Consider the following 20,327-nt stretch of genomic DNA (forward strand, 5'->3'; position numbering starts at 1 on the left):
GTACTGCTCGCCGCCCGAATTGCCCAACAAAGAAACCACTACTGGAAGGAGATCGTCTTTTTGGCAACGCTGGATGTACAAAATGCCTTTAACTCGGCCAGGTGGAGCGATATTCTACATGCGCTCGAATGGAGATTCCAGGTTCCTGCCTATTTTCTACGGATAGCGAAGAACTATCTCAGGGACCGAGAACTGAACTACGAGACCATAGAAGGAAGGAAGTCACTTCTGAAGTAGGCGGAAATGGGAGTGGAAGCGGTAGCCGAGGAGGCAAATGAGCTGACGATACAGAAGTGGCAAGAGCGTTGGTACGCAGAAAGCAGAGGATGATGATCAGAAATGTGGCTGAGTGGAAGGATCGGAAACAGGGTGAGATTAATTATTACGTCGACCAGTTACTCACCGGACACGGTTACTTCAAGGCAATTCTCCACAAAATCGGCAAAACGAGTAGTACAGTCTGCCAGTACGGGGACTCCCAAGAATACGATGCACAACATACCTTCGTCGTCTGCAGCAGATGGGCATCAAAAAGAGAAGAACTGGAGAGAAACATTGGCACCATCACTCCAGAGAAAAAAGTCGGGAAGATGCTTACTAGCCAACATAATTGGAATGTGATCTGTTAATACACCAACCAGGTCCTCAGAATCAAGAAAATGGAAGAAGAACTGTTCCTAACATATCCTAACCTATTAACCTGCTAACCAAACCAAATCCAACCTTAAAAATTTTAGCTAACGTAACGTAACTTCACCAATCAAGAACTAATTTAAACTAACTTAACCTTACTAATCTAACCTACCTAACGTTCCTAACCTTCTTAACCTAACCTACTTAGCCTAACCCATCCTAACCTAGGAACGAAGAAAAGAAAGGAAGAATAGATCCTTGAAGAAATGCAATCTGTGGTCCCGAGGGGGGTGATCTTCGAGACACTTTTGGAGGTTTAGCCGGTATGCCATTATAAGGTTTAAATCCCTTGGTGAGTCTGGCACATGGTGAGGTATGGATACCTCCTTATGGTGCATACTGCATTCCTCCACTCCACAAGTAAAGTAAGATGTTCAGATTTGGAAAAATGATAGAGCATCACTTTTTTTACTTGCGATATAGGTACTATAGGGCAAGTTTAGGATTCGTAAAAAAAATCGAACTCGAGATAACAATTTTACATGACATTACGATGATGGAGAATGCCAAAAAAGTGGGTCCGGCAATTCTGTCTGTCCGTCTGTCTCTATCTGGAGCTGCAGCCTAAACGAGTGAAGTGATTTTCTTCAAACTTGGTAGTTAGCAGTTTTTGGTGATTCCCTAGAGGGGAAATTGAAATTTTTTTTTTATGACCAAAACTAACGGTACCTGGCATATAACGGAAATAGAAAAGTTAATTTTTTCAAAAACGGCTCTAACGATTTTGATTAAAATTTTTGTGTGTAGTACTACACATAAGAGCCAACTTTTTAAATAAAAAAAATATTTTTTGTAACGTTATTAACGGTACCTGTCATAGAACGGTTTTTTTCGTTTCTGAATATCTCGTACAACATTTACCCGATTTAAATGAAAATTTTTATACAAAAGTGTGTAAGTAAAGATAATATTAAAATTTTAAAAAATTTTCAAAAAACGCATTTTTGGTTTTTTAAAAAATATTTCAAAATTTTTTTTTGAAAAATCAATTTTTTGAAAACGGATCAATGAAAAATTTTGGAATTTAGTTTTTATCTGTAAATTAATTATTTCTTCAAAATGGCATACCAACTTTTTTTTTGAAAAATGTTAAAAAATTTTTATACATAAAAAATTATTTTTTTAAAAAACGGCTCCTACAATTTTCGAAAATTTTTTTCTAAAAATACCTTTTTATACAAGAAATAAAATGGCATATTTATTTTTTTTTAAGATAATTTAAAACGGAGTTTTATTAATTAATAAAACAGATTTAATTTTTTTATACTACTTACTAGCCGACCCGCCCGTTGCACAGCGCTTCGCTGCTATGGTTATGAGTGGAACTAAATAGTGTTTTATGTATAGTGCTTTATGTATATAGTTGAATGTTGGTTAGATTGTTTGAATGTTTGTTTGATTGTTTGATTGTGTGTTTGATTGTTTGTTTGATTGTTTGTTTGATTGTTTGTTTGATTATTTGTTTGATTGTGTTTGATTGTATGTTTGATTGTTTGTTTGATTGTTTGTTTGATTGTTTGATGATTGTTTGTTTGATTGTTTGTTTGATTGTTTGTTTGATTGTTTGTTTGATTGTTTGTTTGATTGTTTGATTATTTGTTTGATTGTTTGTTTGATTGTTCGTTTGTTGTAAGTGTTTTGTTGTTTGGTTGTATAATGATTTAATTGTTTGGTTGCCTCTTGTTTTTTGGTCTGTCGATTGTTAATTGTTGTTTATTCTCTGATGTTCATTGTTTCATGTTTATTGTTAGGTGTTTGTTTTTTTGTTATTAAGTTGTTTGGTTGGTTATTGGGGTGTTTGGTTGTTTGTTGGTCCTTGTTTGCTGTTTGGTGCTTGTTGCTTCTTTTTGTTTTTGTTGTACACATGAATACATTTAATCATTTAAAAAACTACTTCTTGGACACGTTATAGGAATAAGGGTGGGGTTAAAGATTTAGTGGGGTTAACAGTAAAGTGGGTTTGAGTTTGTTTATATGCAAAGTTTATTATAACTTAAACAATATTATGTATTTTGACGATCAAGTATCAACTTTTGAATCTACAAAATTTTATTACAGGTACATCTGCTGTTTCAATTATCTCTCATGCTTTCTATTGACGGAACATAATATTGATGACTGATTGTATGATAATTATCTCAGGATATTGAATATGAAATTAATAGAAATTTTGCACAGTCATAGTTTATTTAATTACCTATCTACAGTATAAATTTAATTTATCTATCTATTAAAACAAAGAAGTAATAATCAAATGATTTTTCGTGTCGCTTTTTCGTTTCATCTTGTTTCAAATCACTACGATACTAAAGAAATTTTCACTTCAAAAACAAAACTGTCATAAGTACTCAAAAGTATTAAAAAACAATATAATTTTTAAAAATCTGCGTATTTTACAAAAAAAAAATATTTAATAAAAGAAAAGAAAATATTTGCTAAATACGCTTGAAAAAATTCATATATTCATATAAAGCCTACAAAAACAATTGCAATTTCTAATATTCTTTTTTATTAAAAATTCATCTAGGGCAAGTGGGTTGCACTATGTTGCATGAAAAAAAGTAATATTGGCAACATTTGTAACATAAAATAAGTGCCTTCTGGTATGGTCGACCATTGTATGTATATATATTTCCATAGTACTATCATGAAGACAAACGATCTTAGAAACTCTAGTAGGAGCTTAACAAAGCAGAATTTGTATGAAATAAATGCACTGATCGCCACCTCAAAATAGTTGTGACTTAAAGTAATACTAAATTCGACTTCATGATAGTAGTATAGAAATATATATACAATGTGGTCGACTACGTCTGTAAGTTTGAGCAAGTTCAATTGAGACAGTAAATTTTGTGATTTTTCATCAAATGTTATCGTTCATGTTAATCGGTAGTATTTTTAGCATTTCTTTTTTCCTATAAGAGATAGAAAATATTCAAAAATATTTTCTGCGAAAGAAGTATGGTCGTAAAGATAACATTAAAAGAAATAGATAGGTAGCTCAAAAAAGTGAAAAAAGAAGGTACCCGTTAATGTTGCCAGAAATATAAATGACTGGAGGAAGAACTAATGAAAATATTATCATACGTGTGTTATTATTGCAAATAGATTGCATTTAAAACAAAAGAAACAATTTGTCTACCAACAAAATTTGATAGGGCGGTCTTACCCTCATGTGGGCCAAGAAAGTTTTTTTTTTTTGATGTTTTTTCAAAACGTATTATCTTCTTTTCAGTGTTTTTTTTATTAATTTTGAGAGTTTCTAAAAAAAATAATAAACTTAATGAAAAAAGACTATGGGCCATATTCATTGACGCTGTCTAAGTTATTACTTAAAAAGACTGGAGTTTATCCTTTTTAAATAACATTAAACCCCATTCTAAGATAAAACGGTGTCAAAAAACGACTATTAATATGCCCCTTTATTTTCATTAGAAGAAGTTTTTTATTGGTTTTAAGACAGTCAAACACTGAAAAGCCAGACGGCCTTTCCCCACTTTCCCTAATAAGCTTTGAATGTTATCTTTCATTTAAAATCGCATTTATAACACAGGTCGACAAAAATAAAAATATTTTTTGTGCTTGGGTTTGGCAGAAGAAAGCAAATACTGTTGCAAAGTAGGGAAATTTCACAAGAACTGCATATTTAATCGAAAACCGTAAGGATTTGGGCTGAAAAAGCTATCAAATTCTGAGAGATATTAAGTTTCGTTTGATCCATTATTTTCTAGACACCCTGTATATGCAACAAAATAATAAAAATACTATGCAAACAAATTAATTTAATGTTTCAATAAATAAAGAATTTCAATATGAATTAGTTTGGCTACAGTTTGGATACAGTTATTTTTGTAGATTAATATACCATCAGAGTGATTTACTTTTACCATAAATATTGAAAATAGAAAGTATCAAATAATGCCTCAAGCTCCCATTTGACAAAATTTCGAACAAAACGAAAATTTCGATATAATTTTTCTTTTTTCTTCTTAATTTTCTTCTTTTTTTAATTTTTCTGAATATGAATATGAAAACAGCATTAAAATGAAAAAAAAAAAACAAAACAAAAATCAGCGAAATCGGTTAAGACGTTCTAGAGTTTTTGCCAAAATTACGTCCGACAATTTTTGTAAAAGACATATTTTCTTGAATACTGGAAATTTCTCTGCTGACCTCAAAAGCAAATTAAAAATAAAAAGAAAAATGTTTTCCAGATGAGTATCAATATATCTATCATAATTTCATAGTCACAACCCAAGCACAAATTTCGTGTTGACCTGTGTAATGATCAAAAATTAATTTTCGAATTTATAATTAATTGTTTTTTAAGATTAATACAGAGTTCAAAAATTAATTCATTTTATGACTAAAAGCCAAGAATTATGCTTAGAATTAAAGATAAGGATAATTCAATTATTTTTCCTGAAGCTTGTAATTGACGCACAATAATGTTTGATATGGATACATTTTTAATTTATCAAGTTTGCGAAAAAAAAGTAATCATAACAGTTAAAAGTGTAATATTTAGTCAGTTTTTGGAATTGAAGACTTTCTTTTTAGTTTTTTAAAAATTTTCAAGGTTTTTATTTTTTTTTTTAATTTTATACATCATATTGCATTTCTATTGATATATACAAATCCAGCAATTATTAGGGAAACTGTGAGCAATAATGCGCTGGTGGTTTACAATATTTCAACTTTTTCATAGATTTACCTATAAAATTTTAAATTTTATGATATTTGAAAAATTAATTTGAAGCTCGTAGACATTATAAAGCAATAATATTTTTTAGTGTAGTAACTAAAGCAAATTATTAGAAACCCCGGCCGAACAGATCTGATTTTGATGATCTTTTTTTTAAAACGTCGGCAATGAAATACTTTAAGGTCTATAGTTTAAAAATTGCCGATGAAATCAAATTTTTTTAAACAAAGGCATTTTTTTTTTGCTTAAATTTCATAAGATAAATAATACTAAAGATTCTCTACGTAATTTAAGGAAAACAAATATATGGTAGTAAAAGACTATCTTTAATTTTCTCACGAACTGACTTTAAATGCAAACAAAATATTTTAAACCCAACGGCAGCACCTACAATATTTGCATACACTTTTTAAAAACAGAATCTCATTTCTATCTATATAAATTTAAATTCACTATATAATCACGACTTTTTGAAAAATTGGTCCTCAACTCAGAGTTTTGTAACAAAAAAACCTTACTAAAAAATTTTAAATGGCTTTTTTTCAAACTTTTTCCTGGTAATATTTGAATTTATTTTGAAAAAAAATTTGGGCCATAGATATTATCAGATGAATTCCGAAGAGGAAAAGGTAATATTTATTACAGATTTGAAAAAAAAATTAAAAATTACTTCATTTTCATTGGATTTTTTGATAAAAACAGAATTTGTGCATTAAAATAATTGATTTTCTCAAAGTCTTTGGCAAATAAGAACTTTAAACTTTTGCTATTTAACTTTCAACAATAAGGGCTATTGAATGGTGAAAAAATAACTTTATATTTAAATGTTGAACTTAAAAAAAATTAGCTAATTAAAAAAAAAAATTAGTTAATTTTTTTTTTCAAAACTTCTATTACAAAAGTTCTTAGAAAATGAAATACTTTTTAATTTTTTTCATAAACTGTAATACATATTGACATTTCCTTTTATAATTTCAAATCTTAAAAAATGTGGCAAAGAAAATTTGAAAAATAAATGCAATTTATATTACGAAAAAGTTTTTAAAAGGACATGTTAAATTTTTTAAATAATTTCTTATTTCAAATATTGCCACTTTTGGAGTTTTAGTTACTCTACTATATTGGACAATATTAATGAACATTCTGAGTACTATTTTAAATGAAAATAAAAACTTTTAATGCAGCTGGTCAGAATAAGCGAGAGAAAAACATTTTATTTTTCAAATAAAACCTTCAAAAATTATGGTAATTTTCAGTATTATTATTTGATTAAAATACATACAGTGACTCTTAATATCATGATTTATTTGAGAACCCATTTATTGTGATTTAAAAATAAAAATACCGAAGTAATAAGTGGATTTCTGAAATCAAATCAGAGTTTTTAGAATATGAATTTTTTCCGACCAAATACCTTGAATTTTGCTTAGAATTGCGTATAAGCATATTTCAATTATTTTTCAAGACGCTTGTAATTGACATACAGTAAAGTTGATAAGTCAAATTAAGCATACGTTTGTGTAGAAAAATAGTAAATTAGATATATAATTAATGCATAAGAAAAGTAATCAAAGCGGTAAAAAATGTAGTACTTAGTCTGTTTTTTCTATATAACCCTTTATTGCTTTATTTTTTTAAGAATTTTGTAAGATTTTATTTTTTTAATTTTATATGTGATATTACCTTTCCATTGATACCTCAATCAGATAAATCAAGCAAGTATCAAAGAAACTGTGACAAATCATGTGTAGGTAGATTGTAATATTTTAAATTTTCTTATTTCTTGAAAAAAAAAAAACAAAAAAATATTATTATGTAATTTTTTTTTACAACTTTTTTGTTTAAAAATTAATAAAATAATAGCACCATGTTATAGCTTGTTACATAAGCTAGAAATTGAGATTTAATTTATATCTGTAAGTTTTGTAGAAAAAAAGTAATAATTTTTTAAAGTCAATCAAATTTAAAAAAAAAAGCCAAAAAAAAAACACTTTTTTTCTTTTCTTTTATCAATATATCGATTTTTTAATATGAAAAGCTTAGAAAAAAATTATACCATTAAAAATCTTATAAAATTTCCGAAGGAATAAAGCCATATTAAAATTTTAAGAATGATCAAAAGGTATAAAAATAATTTATTGAAAACAATCATTTTCATCAAAAAAAGCAAAAAAAACCTATAAATTTATCTTCACACGTCATTTATTCAATTTTTTTAATGACAACCTATAAAAAATTTTATACCATCTAAAAGCTTATTGTCTTAGCTTAAAATATATATATATATCAGGTCTATGAGACATCTACAAAAAGAGCTAGAATTTTTTGAACTCAATGTATTTTCATCAAAAAAAGCAAAAAACATTTATTTTTTTTCTTCTCATGCTATTAAATCAATTTTTTTCAATGGCAACCTATAATTTTTATATCACGTTAAAGCTTATTGTTTCACCTTTCACATGACGGTTCAATCTTATTTCCAAATTGCCTACAAGAAAAGTTAGAATTTTTTAAAGTCAACCATGTCGAATTTCCAGACTGAGATTACGGTACTTCCTACACTGGTGACTGTTCATGATCAACAGATCTCCACTGGTGTTTTGAGGTTTTTCGCAAGTTTCTTGATTTAACATTGTGAAGCTTGTAGTGAATGTACCTCTAAGTGTGATATACCAAATGAAAGGTAATTATATCAGGATGCTCATAAAAGTTTAATAAAATTTCTATCTGCTCTAGATCAAAAAAAAGTTATAACCTGTTGAATTTTAAAAATTTATTTTACCGTTATCTCAAAATTGTGTATACGAAATTGATTGAAATTTTGTACACATATAGTCCTAACAACAATCTATCAACCCTGTAAATTTATTTATGAGTTAAACAAAAAAAGATAAAAATAAAAAACTGTTAAAAACGGGAAAAAATGACCAAAAAACTTGGTCCCAAAAAACTTCTTCATCCCGATTTTGATGGAAAATTTAACTTAACAGTTCCAAGTTTTTGCACATACACTCACACATACTCCACCTATACACCCTATAAGTTTCAGATTTTTTGAGCACTCGGAAATATTTCTAAAAATAAAAAAATATTCAATTTTCAGTCGCAAAAAATAGGTGTTTTTCAAAACTCTCTATCTCAAAAATCAGTTAGTTTAAAAAAAAATCCCAACACACGTCTCGACTATTTTCTTATTACCTATCCGTTGGTATATTCAGAATTTCCCAGCAAAATTCTCCTCTCTCGTAATCACCCCTTTCTCAACTTACCCCAATTTGATAAGGTTTTCAAAACCTAACGATTTCTTATAGTTTTAAATTTTTAAAAACTTTTTACCAAATGTCCATTTACATAAAAAATGATTATCTATCTATTGCAAAAAAAATCAACTCTCTACAACAACGCATTTAGATTTTAGACAATTTTTTCAATTTGCCATTCTGCCCCTTTTTACCCTATTTAATTTGCGATTTGAGTAAAAACCTTTCTTAGTGCAAACCGCTTCACCTATACCTATCATATACCATTGAGTTTGAAAATTTTTATTTATTTCCCATATAGAGCCAGTGATTATGTGAATGGTAAAAAAAAAAAATCAACGCATTTATAATATAGTATGAAATTTCTTCAAAATATCAAATTTTAAATTTCTTGTATAAAAAGCTTTAACATTATAGTTACTTTAAGCATAAGAGCAAGTACGTGCGACCCCAGTCGTGCAATTTATTTATTTATATGGTGGTTTTGTCTGGGCTATATTACTATAATACTAGTACATATATTTGATTATTATAGCTAAAAAATATAAATACTGCACCTGACTTATTACTATTTATTTAATTTCAGAGTCTGTTGAAACCAAATGCATACATTGTTACTCAAGGTCCAACTGAAGAAACTGTTAATGAATTCTGGAAAATGGTGTGGCAAGAAAATGTTATAGTTATTATAATGTTAACTAAAACTTTTGATTTCACAAAGGTAATTATAACTTCGCAATTATAAAACCGATTGTTATACTTACATATGATTCTCTAAATAAGAAATTGAGCCATACAAAAATTATGTAAAAATATGTATTTTGGATGTATTAAGAATATTTTTTGCTAACTTCTTCAAAATACTCTATGGTCTGAAAACCGAAATAGACGTCATCTCTTGCAACATTGGAAGTCTTACTGATCTTGAACTACCTCCTCCGTCCTGCCGATTCCAATTAATTGTAAGTTCAAATGGAACTTATTTAGCAACAAATATTTCTCGAAGTTAAGCAAGTTTTGTAGCTTATTTGTCTTTGAAATTTAATTATTTCATGCTGATTCAAATATGCCACGATGGATTTACAAAATTTCTAATATTTATTTATTTTTATTATTATTTTAATTTTTAATTATCTATTACTATTTAATAATTAGGCACGAGTAAAATAACTTAAGCGACAAGAATTTATAACGGTATTTTGTAGAGAAGTTCAAGTAGTAGTAGTAGTAGTAGTAAGTGATTTTTATTTAAATATTAGAATACAAAAAAAATTATTTAAAAACAACGGCAACACTTACAGTTGTGAATGATGCCTTTTTCAAAAGCCAGAATTGTACACTTAATTCTAATTTTTAAATAATATTATTTCAATTAATTTTTCTCCAAATAATCAACTTCAAAGTCAAAATTTGGGAAAAAATGTTAAAAAAAATACATTAAATACTATGTTCCCAAGACTGTGAATTCAAATATGAAATTACCTAATCAATGAAAAACAGTTCCTTGCCATATTATTAGACCCGAGCGAAGAAAATACAAATTTTTGATTCATGTTGCTGAATTTTTAATAGCCCAGTAATTTTAGTAATTTTTAATCCCAATCTGCGGAAAAATTCCTATTGGGCTGAATTTTGGTATACAGCTTAATGACGGCTTTGTTATGTGGATGTGAAAAATCGACATTGATATCGTGTCCGCGTTAAGAGTTATAGGGATCAAAAGGTCACGAAAAGTTTTTTGCAAATATCTCGCGACCTATTGATCGGAGGTCATCAGAGGTTATATAAAAATTGATGGTCGTGAAATTATCTACAACATATGTCCAGCTATTTTTTCTGTAAGATGAACCGTTTCGCGAGTAGAACGCACTCACTAGATTGCACTCACATACGAAAAAATACATATTTTTGGTTTATTTTGCTCGATTTTTGAGGTTCTTATCGAAGTAGCTTAAATTTTTTTAGTTTTATTAACTTATCTTATTACGTAAATACGGATTAACTAAAAAAAATTAAAATGTACACATTGGGATACCTCTGATGACCTCCGATCAATAGGTCGTGAGATATTTGCAAAAAACTTTTCGTGACCTTTTGATCCCTATAACTCTTAACGCGGACACGATATCAATGTCGATTTTTCACATCTTCATAACAAAGCCGTCATTAAGCTGTATACTAAAATTCAGCCCAGTAGGAATTTTTCCGCAGATACCTAAAATTACTGGACTATAAATAAAAGTTTTTTCGAAATATTTTAAATTTTTTTTGTCTCATTTACTTATACTTATCATGTAGATACGGATTGACTTAAAAAAGAAGTTTTCTATGGAATTCATGACCGGAAAAATTCCAGACGGGTCCAATACTTAAATTTGTGTATCGAGGAATAACGTGGCATTCTTAACTTTATGGCAAAAGCCCAATCTTGCATAAATATAGAAGCTCTGATCGTCTGGTTATTACATAATGTTCTTAGATTTGGGGCAGTTTTTTTCTTTCTCAGAGGAAAAGGCGAGCAGAACTATTCACAATATGTGTCAAACTTTTTTTAAGTCAATTCGTATCAGCATGATAAGTGTAAGTAAATGAGACAAAAAACTTTAAGATAGCTATTTCGACAAAAACTTTAACCCTTACAGCCCCATGTGACATTTCTGTAACAAACCGAAAAAGATCGCACAAAAGCTGTACAAACTATATTTTTTTTGTTTTGAAGCTTCTAGCACAATCTTTAAGTATTGCTTTATCGAAATAGTACGCCATATTTCTAATAAAATTGGCACCAATAGTTTTTTGAAAGTTGGGCTTTATTTGAAAATAGGCAAATTTGTGTAAAAGCTACGAAATTCAGAAAAAATAGTTTTTCTGGATAAACCAACGGGATTTTATTTTTTGATTTTAGAAAAGTGCATAAAAATAAATATTAGATAGTTTTTTGCTTGAATTCTTGCATTTTTATATAAAAATAAATTATTTAAACTTTTTTTGCTCCCTAAATATCGAAATAACTAAGTAAATAATGCATCTATCGAATTTAAAAACAAAAATACGTGTTTAATTATTAATTAATTACCTAATTTAATTATAATTATATTAATTATAAACAAGGGGTTAAAAATACAGTAACATGAAATATTGTATTTTTTCGCTTGCCCCTAATAATATGGCAGGTAGGTACTGCAAACTGCCTCAATCAATATCTTATCAAATACTGAAAAATATATGCTCCTATGCCTTCTAGTTTCTGAGAAAATTAAAAATACAGGGTGTCCCACAGTCACCGCCAGAAATAAAAACCATGGATTCCTGAGGTCATTTTAAGTCGAAAAACTTAAGAGGTAATTTTCTCGTTTTCGTCCCGTTTTCGTGTTACCAAATTTTTTATGATTTTTGCTCTCTTTTCCTTTAACTGGCCTTATCTTTGCCAAACTACGTTAGGTTAGGTTAGGTAGAAATGGCTGTCAGGAAAACAACTGACACACTTAGACCATTTATTGGTCCGTTGTGATACCATGATTTTGTGAGGAAATTCCTCACTAATTAAACCAGTTGGAGCTTTTAATAAAGCGGTGAAGGTTGAAGATGTCAGTATTGATTAGTTCACTGGTATCTTCTAAGAAATATTTTTCCAGGTATTTTTTACGTCTACTGGAAAGGGCAGGACATGAGCAGAGAAGATGTTGGATTGTTTCTTCTTCTTCCTCATCAAGGCAACTTCTACAGAAGTCGTTAGAGATTACGCCAAGTCTTATGGCGTGTCTACCTATGAGACAGTGTCCTGTTAAGACACCTATTACAGAGCTGATATGCAATCTGCTTAGAGACAACAAATTTTTTGAACGTTTTGGATCTAGCCTAGGCCAGATCTGCTTGGTCGTTTGGCAAGTTATAATGTTTGACCATCGTATGTTTGTTGCCTCTATAGCTTCTTGCTTCAGCATGAGTTTGCACGTTGCGATTGGTATACCAATATTTGCCTTATTGGGTAAAATTGGTATTAGAGTTCCATTTCTGGCGAGTTCGTCTGCTTCACAGTTTCCCAGAATATCTCTGTGACCCGGCACCCAGAAAAGGTGAATGTTAAACTGTTCTGACATCTCCATGAGAGATGATCGAAAAAAACTACGTTTGATTTGAAAGATTTTTTTTACGACCAATCAAGAATTTATTACAGTTTTAGTTTGTCTCAAAACTTTTTTTCCTGCGGACAACCGTTTCTCCACAATTTTGCATCAAACACAATTTTCTTCGTTTTTTAAGTTGTTTTTTACACTTTCATATCATTTAAGTCAAAAAAACACGTTAATGAGTATTAATTTTTTGTGCTTTTTATTAAAGCCTCGTTTATTTTCATAAAGAAAATAAGTTTTATTTCATAAAAAAGGCTACTGAAAGTAATTAAAAAAAAAAAAAACAAACTGAGTGAACTAAAAAAAATAATAATTTTTAAATAAAAAATTAATTTAAATGAATTAAAACTTTTTCTGGGCTTTATCTATTTGTTCTTTTCTTAACCACAATAGCTCAGAGAAAGTTTTTAATTCATTTAAATTAATTTTTTATTTAAAAATTATTATTTTTTTTAATTCACTCAGTTTGTTTTTTTTTTAATTACTTTCAGTAGCCTTTTTTATGAAATAAAACTTATTTTCTTTATGAAAATAAACGGGGCTTTAATAAAAAGCACAAAAAATTAATACTCATTAACGTGTTTTTTTGACTTAAATGATATGAAAGTGTAAAAAACAACTTAAAAACGAAGAAAATTGTGTTTGATGCAAAATTGTGGAGAAACGGTTGTCCGCAAAAAAAAAAGTTTTGAGACAAACTAAAACTGTAATAAATTCTTGATTGGTCGTAAAAAAAATCTTTCAAATCAATAGTAGTTTGGCAAAGATAAGGCCAGTTAAAGGACAAGGTAGCAAAAATCATAAAAACCGTGGTAACTCAATAACGGGACGAAAACGAGAAAATTACCTCTTAAGTTTTTCGACTTAAAATGACCTCAGGAATCCATGGTTTTTATTTGGGGCGGTGACTGTGGGACACCCTGTATATAATTACCTTTTTATCAGATTTTAATTTTCTTGACTAGGTATGTATTTTCGATTCTCGCCAATATTATCAGCTTTTTAATGTCGTTTTCTATTGACGAATCTCAGAATGAGATTTGTGAATTTGACAGCTGAAAGGGGGGGTGAAGAGGGGAAATAGTGGACAAATCTCAGATTTCATGATCTATTTGCGTCCTGAGAATCAAAAAAATGACAAAAAAATGAATCTGAGATTCAAGAATCTGATTCTGGATTTTTATCAAGATTCACGCATACAAACACACGCACTTTCACACACACTCCTCTGTTTGACATTTGTCTGAACATTTGTTGTTGTTTTATTTTTTTTATACGCACAGATTTCGCACACAATTACAAAACTAGATTTCATATTCTATTTGCAGTGGAAAATCTGAGAATTTTACACAAAAATCTCAAAAGTCAATAGAAAACGACATAACTTAAAAGTATCATGCCTGGCCCGCTTCGCATTTTCACAGCTATTTAGCAAACTTTTTGGGTCCTCTGTCCCGCTCAGACAACTTCGTTGCTTCTCTTAGGCCATTTGAAATTGGTCCTGAACTAAAACAACCGAAGAAATAAATCTATAATAATTTTTTTTATTTTTAAGTTGATAGCAAAACATAATTTACAACAGAAATCGAAAAATTTGGTTTCGTATGCATTATTAAGAAGTTTTATTGAAACATCTGAGTTGTTGTCATGTTTTCAAATAGTTTTCAGATAACTTCAAATATTTTAAGTTAGATTGCAGTTGCATATTGGTATCTTTGAAACTGAACAAAAAATGGGCGTGGGTTTCATATTACTAAGAAGCTACGGAGCAGGTTTTTTGCAACCATAATTGATTGTTTCAAAAAAACAAAATAAGAACTGTTCTGCAACTTTACTCTTTCGCAACTTCAATGAAACTGTAGAGTGTCTATGATATCAGTATTGGAAAAAGCGTAACTGAAACTGAATAAAAACCAAAAATTCACAACTTGAAAACATCTTGCTAACCGCTGAGTGACGGAACTAAAACAACCGATGCACAGTGGTACCGGTTTCTAAAAAGGGCGGCCATAGGGGATTATGGTTAGGATAGCAACAAAATATACATGAATATGTGTGAGAATGTATTTTTTTAGCAATAAAAACGAATAATTCAAATGAAAAACAATTGATTTATAAAGAAATCTTGTATATATTTAATAACAAAATGCAAAAAGAAGCCTTGAATCAACATACATACAAAGAATTGATGAGTTATTTTTAAAATTATTTTATTGGTTTTTTTTTTTCAATTTCAGTCATAATTTTTTTATTACATTTTAGATTTAAAGCTTGCTTAATATCATATATTTTTATAAAAATATGTACAAAAACTTAAAGAAAACATAAAAACTTAAAGAAAAAAAAATAGTATGCAAAAGTTTTAAATATGAGAAATATGAGTAAAATTGAAGCAGTGGGTGTGAAAGAGTCAGTCGTAGCCAGAGGCGTACGTTGAGTTGCCGGGGCCCCGGAGCAAGACTTAATTTTTAGGCTCCTTTGAAATTTGTAGACCAGGGTCGATAATTTTTTAAACCAAAAAAATCATAGTAGAATGAAACCCATTGGAAAAGGAGGTGAATACGGTGAAAATTAAAGGAAAAATAAATTACGGGCGAGTAATTTAAAGTCAAATAAGGTAAATAAATTAATATTTTAAATCAAATAAATTACAGTGTATTTGGGACATAATAAGGTAAGTTTTCACCAAATTTCGTAGAAAAAATTTTTGTTTTTGAAAAAGATAAAAATAAAAAACCAAAAACCATTAAAAACTCAACCCACCCACTTCCCGAACTCGACTCGCCCGTAATTTATTTTTCCTTTAATTTTCATCATATTCACCTCCTTTTCCAATGGGTTTCAGTTTACTATGATTTTTTTGTACTTTTTAATGTTTTTGAAGGCATCGACACTGGTCTATTGGGGCCCCTTTGATATAGAAAATAAGAACAAATAAAAAAGTTTGTATACGCGCTCCATTTTTTTGGGGGCCCCTGATGTATCATTTGTTGGTCGCTAAGATTATTCAAGTAACATTTTTCTTAAAAAAAAAGATTTTTTGTTGGGCCCCTGAGGTAGTATTGTTTTTTAGATGAAATATTATGTGGCTGCATTACAATGAAGAATATAATTTGTGTCTCTTGTGTCCGAAGTGATTCATGTCTTTTTGCTTCGTTACTTTTATAATAATTTGACTTATCTGTATTGTCTCCAGTCGGGGCCCTGGCCTGTCGGGGGCCCCGGGGCACTGCCCAGGTTGCCCCAATGGTGTGTACGCCCCTGGTCTTAGCCCGTCGCACTAATTCGCAGACAGATTCAATTGTTTAGAAAACTACATATGCTAGAGAAAACTCTTTAAATATAGTACATACCTTCAACTTTAAGTTCCATAACAAAAAAAAAAAACTTAAAAAATAATTTTAACCGAAAAATACACTTAAAAGTTTGAGTTGATTCTGGACCAAAAATAAAGCACTGAAACCAGACTTTTATTCGACAACTTTTCATGGTCGATATGAAAAGTTCCGTTATTTTTTCAAAATTTCTGTTATGCCATCTAAAAGAATAGGCTTTTTATAACAAAAATAACGAAGAATGACGTCATTATAATGACATCGATATTTCGGCCTATGGCCTACTACGGAACCACTGTGCGATGTAATAAATCCATTATTATTTTATTTTATTGTTAGAATCACTTAAGTAATTTAAGGTCTTCGGATGTATTTTTGATGTCATAAAAGCAACTCCAAACTTGGATTCGGTTGTTTTAGTTCTCTCACTCAGTGACCACTAAAATGTTAACATTGTGACTAACTTTTTTGTTTTAATTCAGTTTCAATTTCAATTACGTTTTCTTGAATACCTACTTATCTCAGAGGTGCGTTCTTTTTCGAACAATAAAAAACCCAACAAATCTTAACAATGACACTTCAACAATATTTTTTATGACACAACAAACATAGTTAACTAGAGTTATTTAAAGAACGCACCTCAGACACCACCATTTTTGTTTTAAATCAGTTTCAGTTAGGTTTTCTGGAAAACTTTATCCTAGACACTTTTTCTTAATTATCTAAGACCCGACCATTTTTTTGTTTTAATATAGTTTCAGTAACGTTTCATTTTGAAAAATATTAATGTATACTAATTTAAATGCGCTTTGTATTTTTTCGAAGTAAAATGTATGATATGCTGAGACAATTTGATCGGGAATAAGATTTTACTTCACATAATTTGGGAGAAAATAACAAAAATTATATCACCTATAATAGAAAAAAAATATCACCATTATTTTATAAAGAATAGGTATTCACTTTCAGTAATGTTTTGAAAAAAGAAAGAAAATACTCAAAAATATTAAAAAAGGAATATAGGTCGTTTCAAATCAAAAGTCCTGACTTTGAGTTTATTTTCTCCCTTCCAATAAAATCGAGAACAAATAAACAAAAAACTCAATTTTATTGGCTCATTGCGACAAATCAACTCAAAATCAACTTTTTGGGTTCTTGGTTTCTGTTATAAATGAAACATTTTTACCAAATTTCATTGGTGTAACAGTTTTTTCCTAGTTTTTGTGGTACTAATTCCGAATTTCATCATTTCTTGAAAAAAAACACCCTTTCACTCAAGACAATTTTTTACACTTTTTAGATTCTTAATTCTTATACCAACCAAAACATTTACATTAAATTTTAAAAATCAATAAAATTTAAGTCAGCTGTTATGATACCTTCCTCACACACAACTTAACCCATCAAAAAAACACCCTTTCACCAAAAATAATTTTAAGAACTTTATGAATCCTTTGTCCCTGCTTTATCTAAAACCTTCATCCCGAATTTCATCAGTGTAGCATGTTTTTCCCATGGGTTTCGGTTATATTTTACCTGTGGAAGTCAAAAAACAAGCACCCTTGTTTTCAATCGGCTATAACTTTTTTTTAGAGCAATCGTATTGACTTTATTTTTATGTCATTAGAATCAGCATCAAAAAATAATTTGAAAACATGTGTCATATGATGATATTCGACAAACTATTTTTTTCTGTATATATTTGACCTTCACCCCCTCCCTCTTGTCCGCGAAAAAATACCCTTCCACCCAACTTTTTTTTATAGCCTTTTTTTGTAGGTACTTGGTTCTTATCCCAAAAGCAAACTTTTTGCCAAGTTTCATGAGTGTAACAATTTTTTTTTTATTTCTTGATTGTATGTACTATTTTACCTGTACTAATGCTTGTTTGAATGAAAGAAAAGCTAGAGAAAAAAATAAACAAACGAAAAATCTGAATTTGTTTATTAATGATTCCTATGGTGATAAGATATTTGGTGCCCAATTATACAAATGAAAAGATGTGAATAGAATTTTAAGTTATGAATTGCTATCATATAAACTGGACATTTCTGGTCCATCTTCACCTAGTCCTATAACAATATCTTCGGCAAATTATCGCAACTACCTTCAAATGATAAATAATTAAATAATTGTATGTTTTTGTGAATTGCCCGCTGATATGGATTGATGCAAGCCCGCGACCCGGGAGACTTGCCTCCGCTTTCTGAGGCTAACCCATTGAATCTCACAGATGGATAAATTAATTAAAATAGGGATATCAAGAACTGTTCTTCATTATTTTATCTTAATTTTTATTTTATGTTAATTTTAGAAAAATTCAGCTGCCTCATACATGCTTCCTTCTAGTAAGCGAATGAGTTTTTTTTATTTTTGCTCAGTTTTCCATGGGACTTTTGATTTGAAACGACCTATATCATTATAATAAACTAATGTCGTTTTCGATTGGTTTCACTCAAGGATTAACTCATTCTGAAATCGAATGGAACAGGTCAAATCGCTTCTACTCAATTCTATTTTTTTGTAATTGTGTTAGTTTTTCTGTAAAATTACAAATGTCAAATATAAATTAATTTTTTTTTTCTTTCAAACGAAATATTATAAAATAATTTTCAAAAATAGTCTATTCAACAAATTAATGGGATAGTTAGTCTGAAAAATATTTTAAATAAATATAAAATGCGTTTATTTTGTTTTTATTTGTTTGAAAATAAATTAAAAGACTTATTTCAGAAAACAATTTCTAAAATTTTGAATCAAAAACAAAAAAAAACTGATTGAGTGATTGTTTTGATTTTTAAATATCCATGTATTAGTGCTTCTTAAGTGGATTCTGAATTCAAATCGAGAAGAGAATTTCTCTTCTGAGAAGCGTTCTAGCTGTCATTTTCGTGCGAATAAAACACTTTCAGAAGACTTCTGAACGCTTCCGGACGATTCCGGACGGCCAATCGAAAACGCCATAAAACGTAAAATCTAGTCAACATTGATATTTGAATTGTCAAAGTGAAATTTTCACTATCCACTTAAAATTAAAAAATGTCAAAATGATATGATAATCAAAGTTGATATTTTAATTGTTGGACGGCTTTTGTTACTCAAAAATATTAATTTGATGCTGCCCCCTTGCGACCCCACTGCTTAGGCAGACTATAGGATTTGGTGTGGGGTCAATTTTTGGGTATGTACAAAGTTTCGTTTGGATTCGAAAAAACTTTTAAATTCTGAAGAAAATTTGCCTACACCCAAACTCGCACCCACCCAAATCCTATAATGGTCAGCCTAAGCAAGGGGATTGCAAGGGGGCATACTGCTTGCAAGCATTATGTTTTTGTAATACGAAAACAGCTAAAAAAAAGGTAGTTTTTTAATTTTCAATTTTCTCAAAAACTAGAAGGCATAGAAGCATAGGTTTTCAGAATTTGATAAGAAATTAATTGAGGCAGTTTATTTCGATTAGTTTCATATTTAAATTCACAGTCTTGGTAAAAATAGTATTTAATGTGTTTTTTTTTTTTAACTTTTTTTTCCCAAATTTTAACTTTGCAGTTGATTATTTCAGAAATAATTAATTGAAATAATTTGATTTAAAAACTAGAATCAAGTGTACAATTCTGGCTTTTGAAAAACGTATCGTTCATAACTTTGTGTGTTGCCGTTGTTTTTTAATATTTTTGTATTTTACTTGATATTTTAGAAAAAGTTTGAAATGAGCTAGGTTTTGGCCATAGGGGCGATTTTGTGCTTCGTTAAAGGACGGCGGCATGCTTGTCTCGGGCACGGCTAAGGCTCGTCGGACGGGGTGGTTCTTGTCCTTCACTAACACTCTAGGCTCACTCTCAAAAAAAAATCATGCCGATTGTATATAAAAATTTAAAAAAAAGAAGAGGGGGAAAACTAATGATCTTTAATTTTAATCAGACGGACTTTGTTCGGACGATAGGAGAAAAGAAATAAATAAAAAGGAACATACTGCACATTGCCTATGCCATTACCTTGACGAAAGGATGGATAAATGATGAAAGAAAATAATATCTATCTTGAATTTAGATAAACTATATCTTATAACTAACTATAAAATTAATTTAAAAATATGAAATTACCAATAGAATATATTAGTAAAATTAACCCCCCTTAATACAAGCTATCCTAACCTAATCTAAATATATTTTTATCTGTTTATCAAGATAAAAATATTCTA

At 29.4% G+C, this 20,327-nt stretch overlaps 1 protein-coding gene across 6 annotated transcripts in view; it reads left to right on the forward strand.

Annotated features, from left to right (window-relative positions):
* LOC129905220 (receptor-type tyrosine-protein phosphatase mu) overlaps window positions 1-20,327 on the forward strand; it is a 1,191,339-nt gene that overhangs the window by 558,041 nt on the left and 612,971 nt on the right. For 5 of the 6 annotated variants that reach the window (XM_055980654.1, XM_055980652.1, XM_055980650.1 and 2 more), the window contains one exon: window positions 9,245-9,379. The exons of the other annotated variant lie outside the window; for it this stretch is intronic. In XM_055980654.1, coding sequence (XP_055836629.1) covers window positions 9,245-9,379 — 135 coding nt within the window. The remainder of the gene's footprint in view (window positions 1-9,244; window positions 9,380-20,327) is intronic. 6 annotated transcript variants of the gene reach the window in all.

Source organism: Episyrphus balteatus, chromosome 1, assembly GCF_945859705.1.
Source record: "Episyrphus balteatus chromosome 1, idEpiBalt1.1, whole genome shotgun sequence".
Classification (NCBI taxonomy): Eukaryota; Metazoa; Arthropoda; class Insecta; order Diptera; family Syrphidae; genus Episyrphus; species Episyrphus balteatus.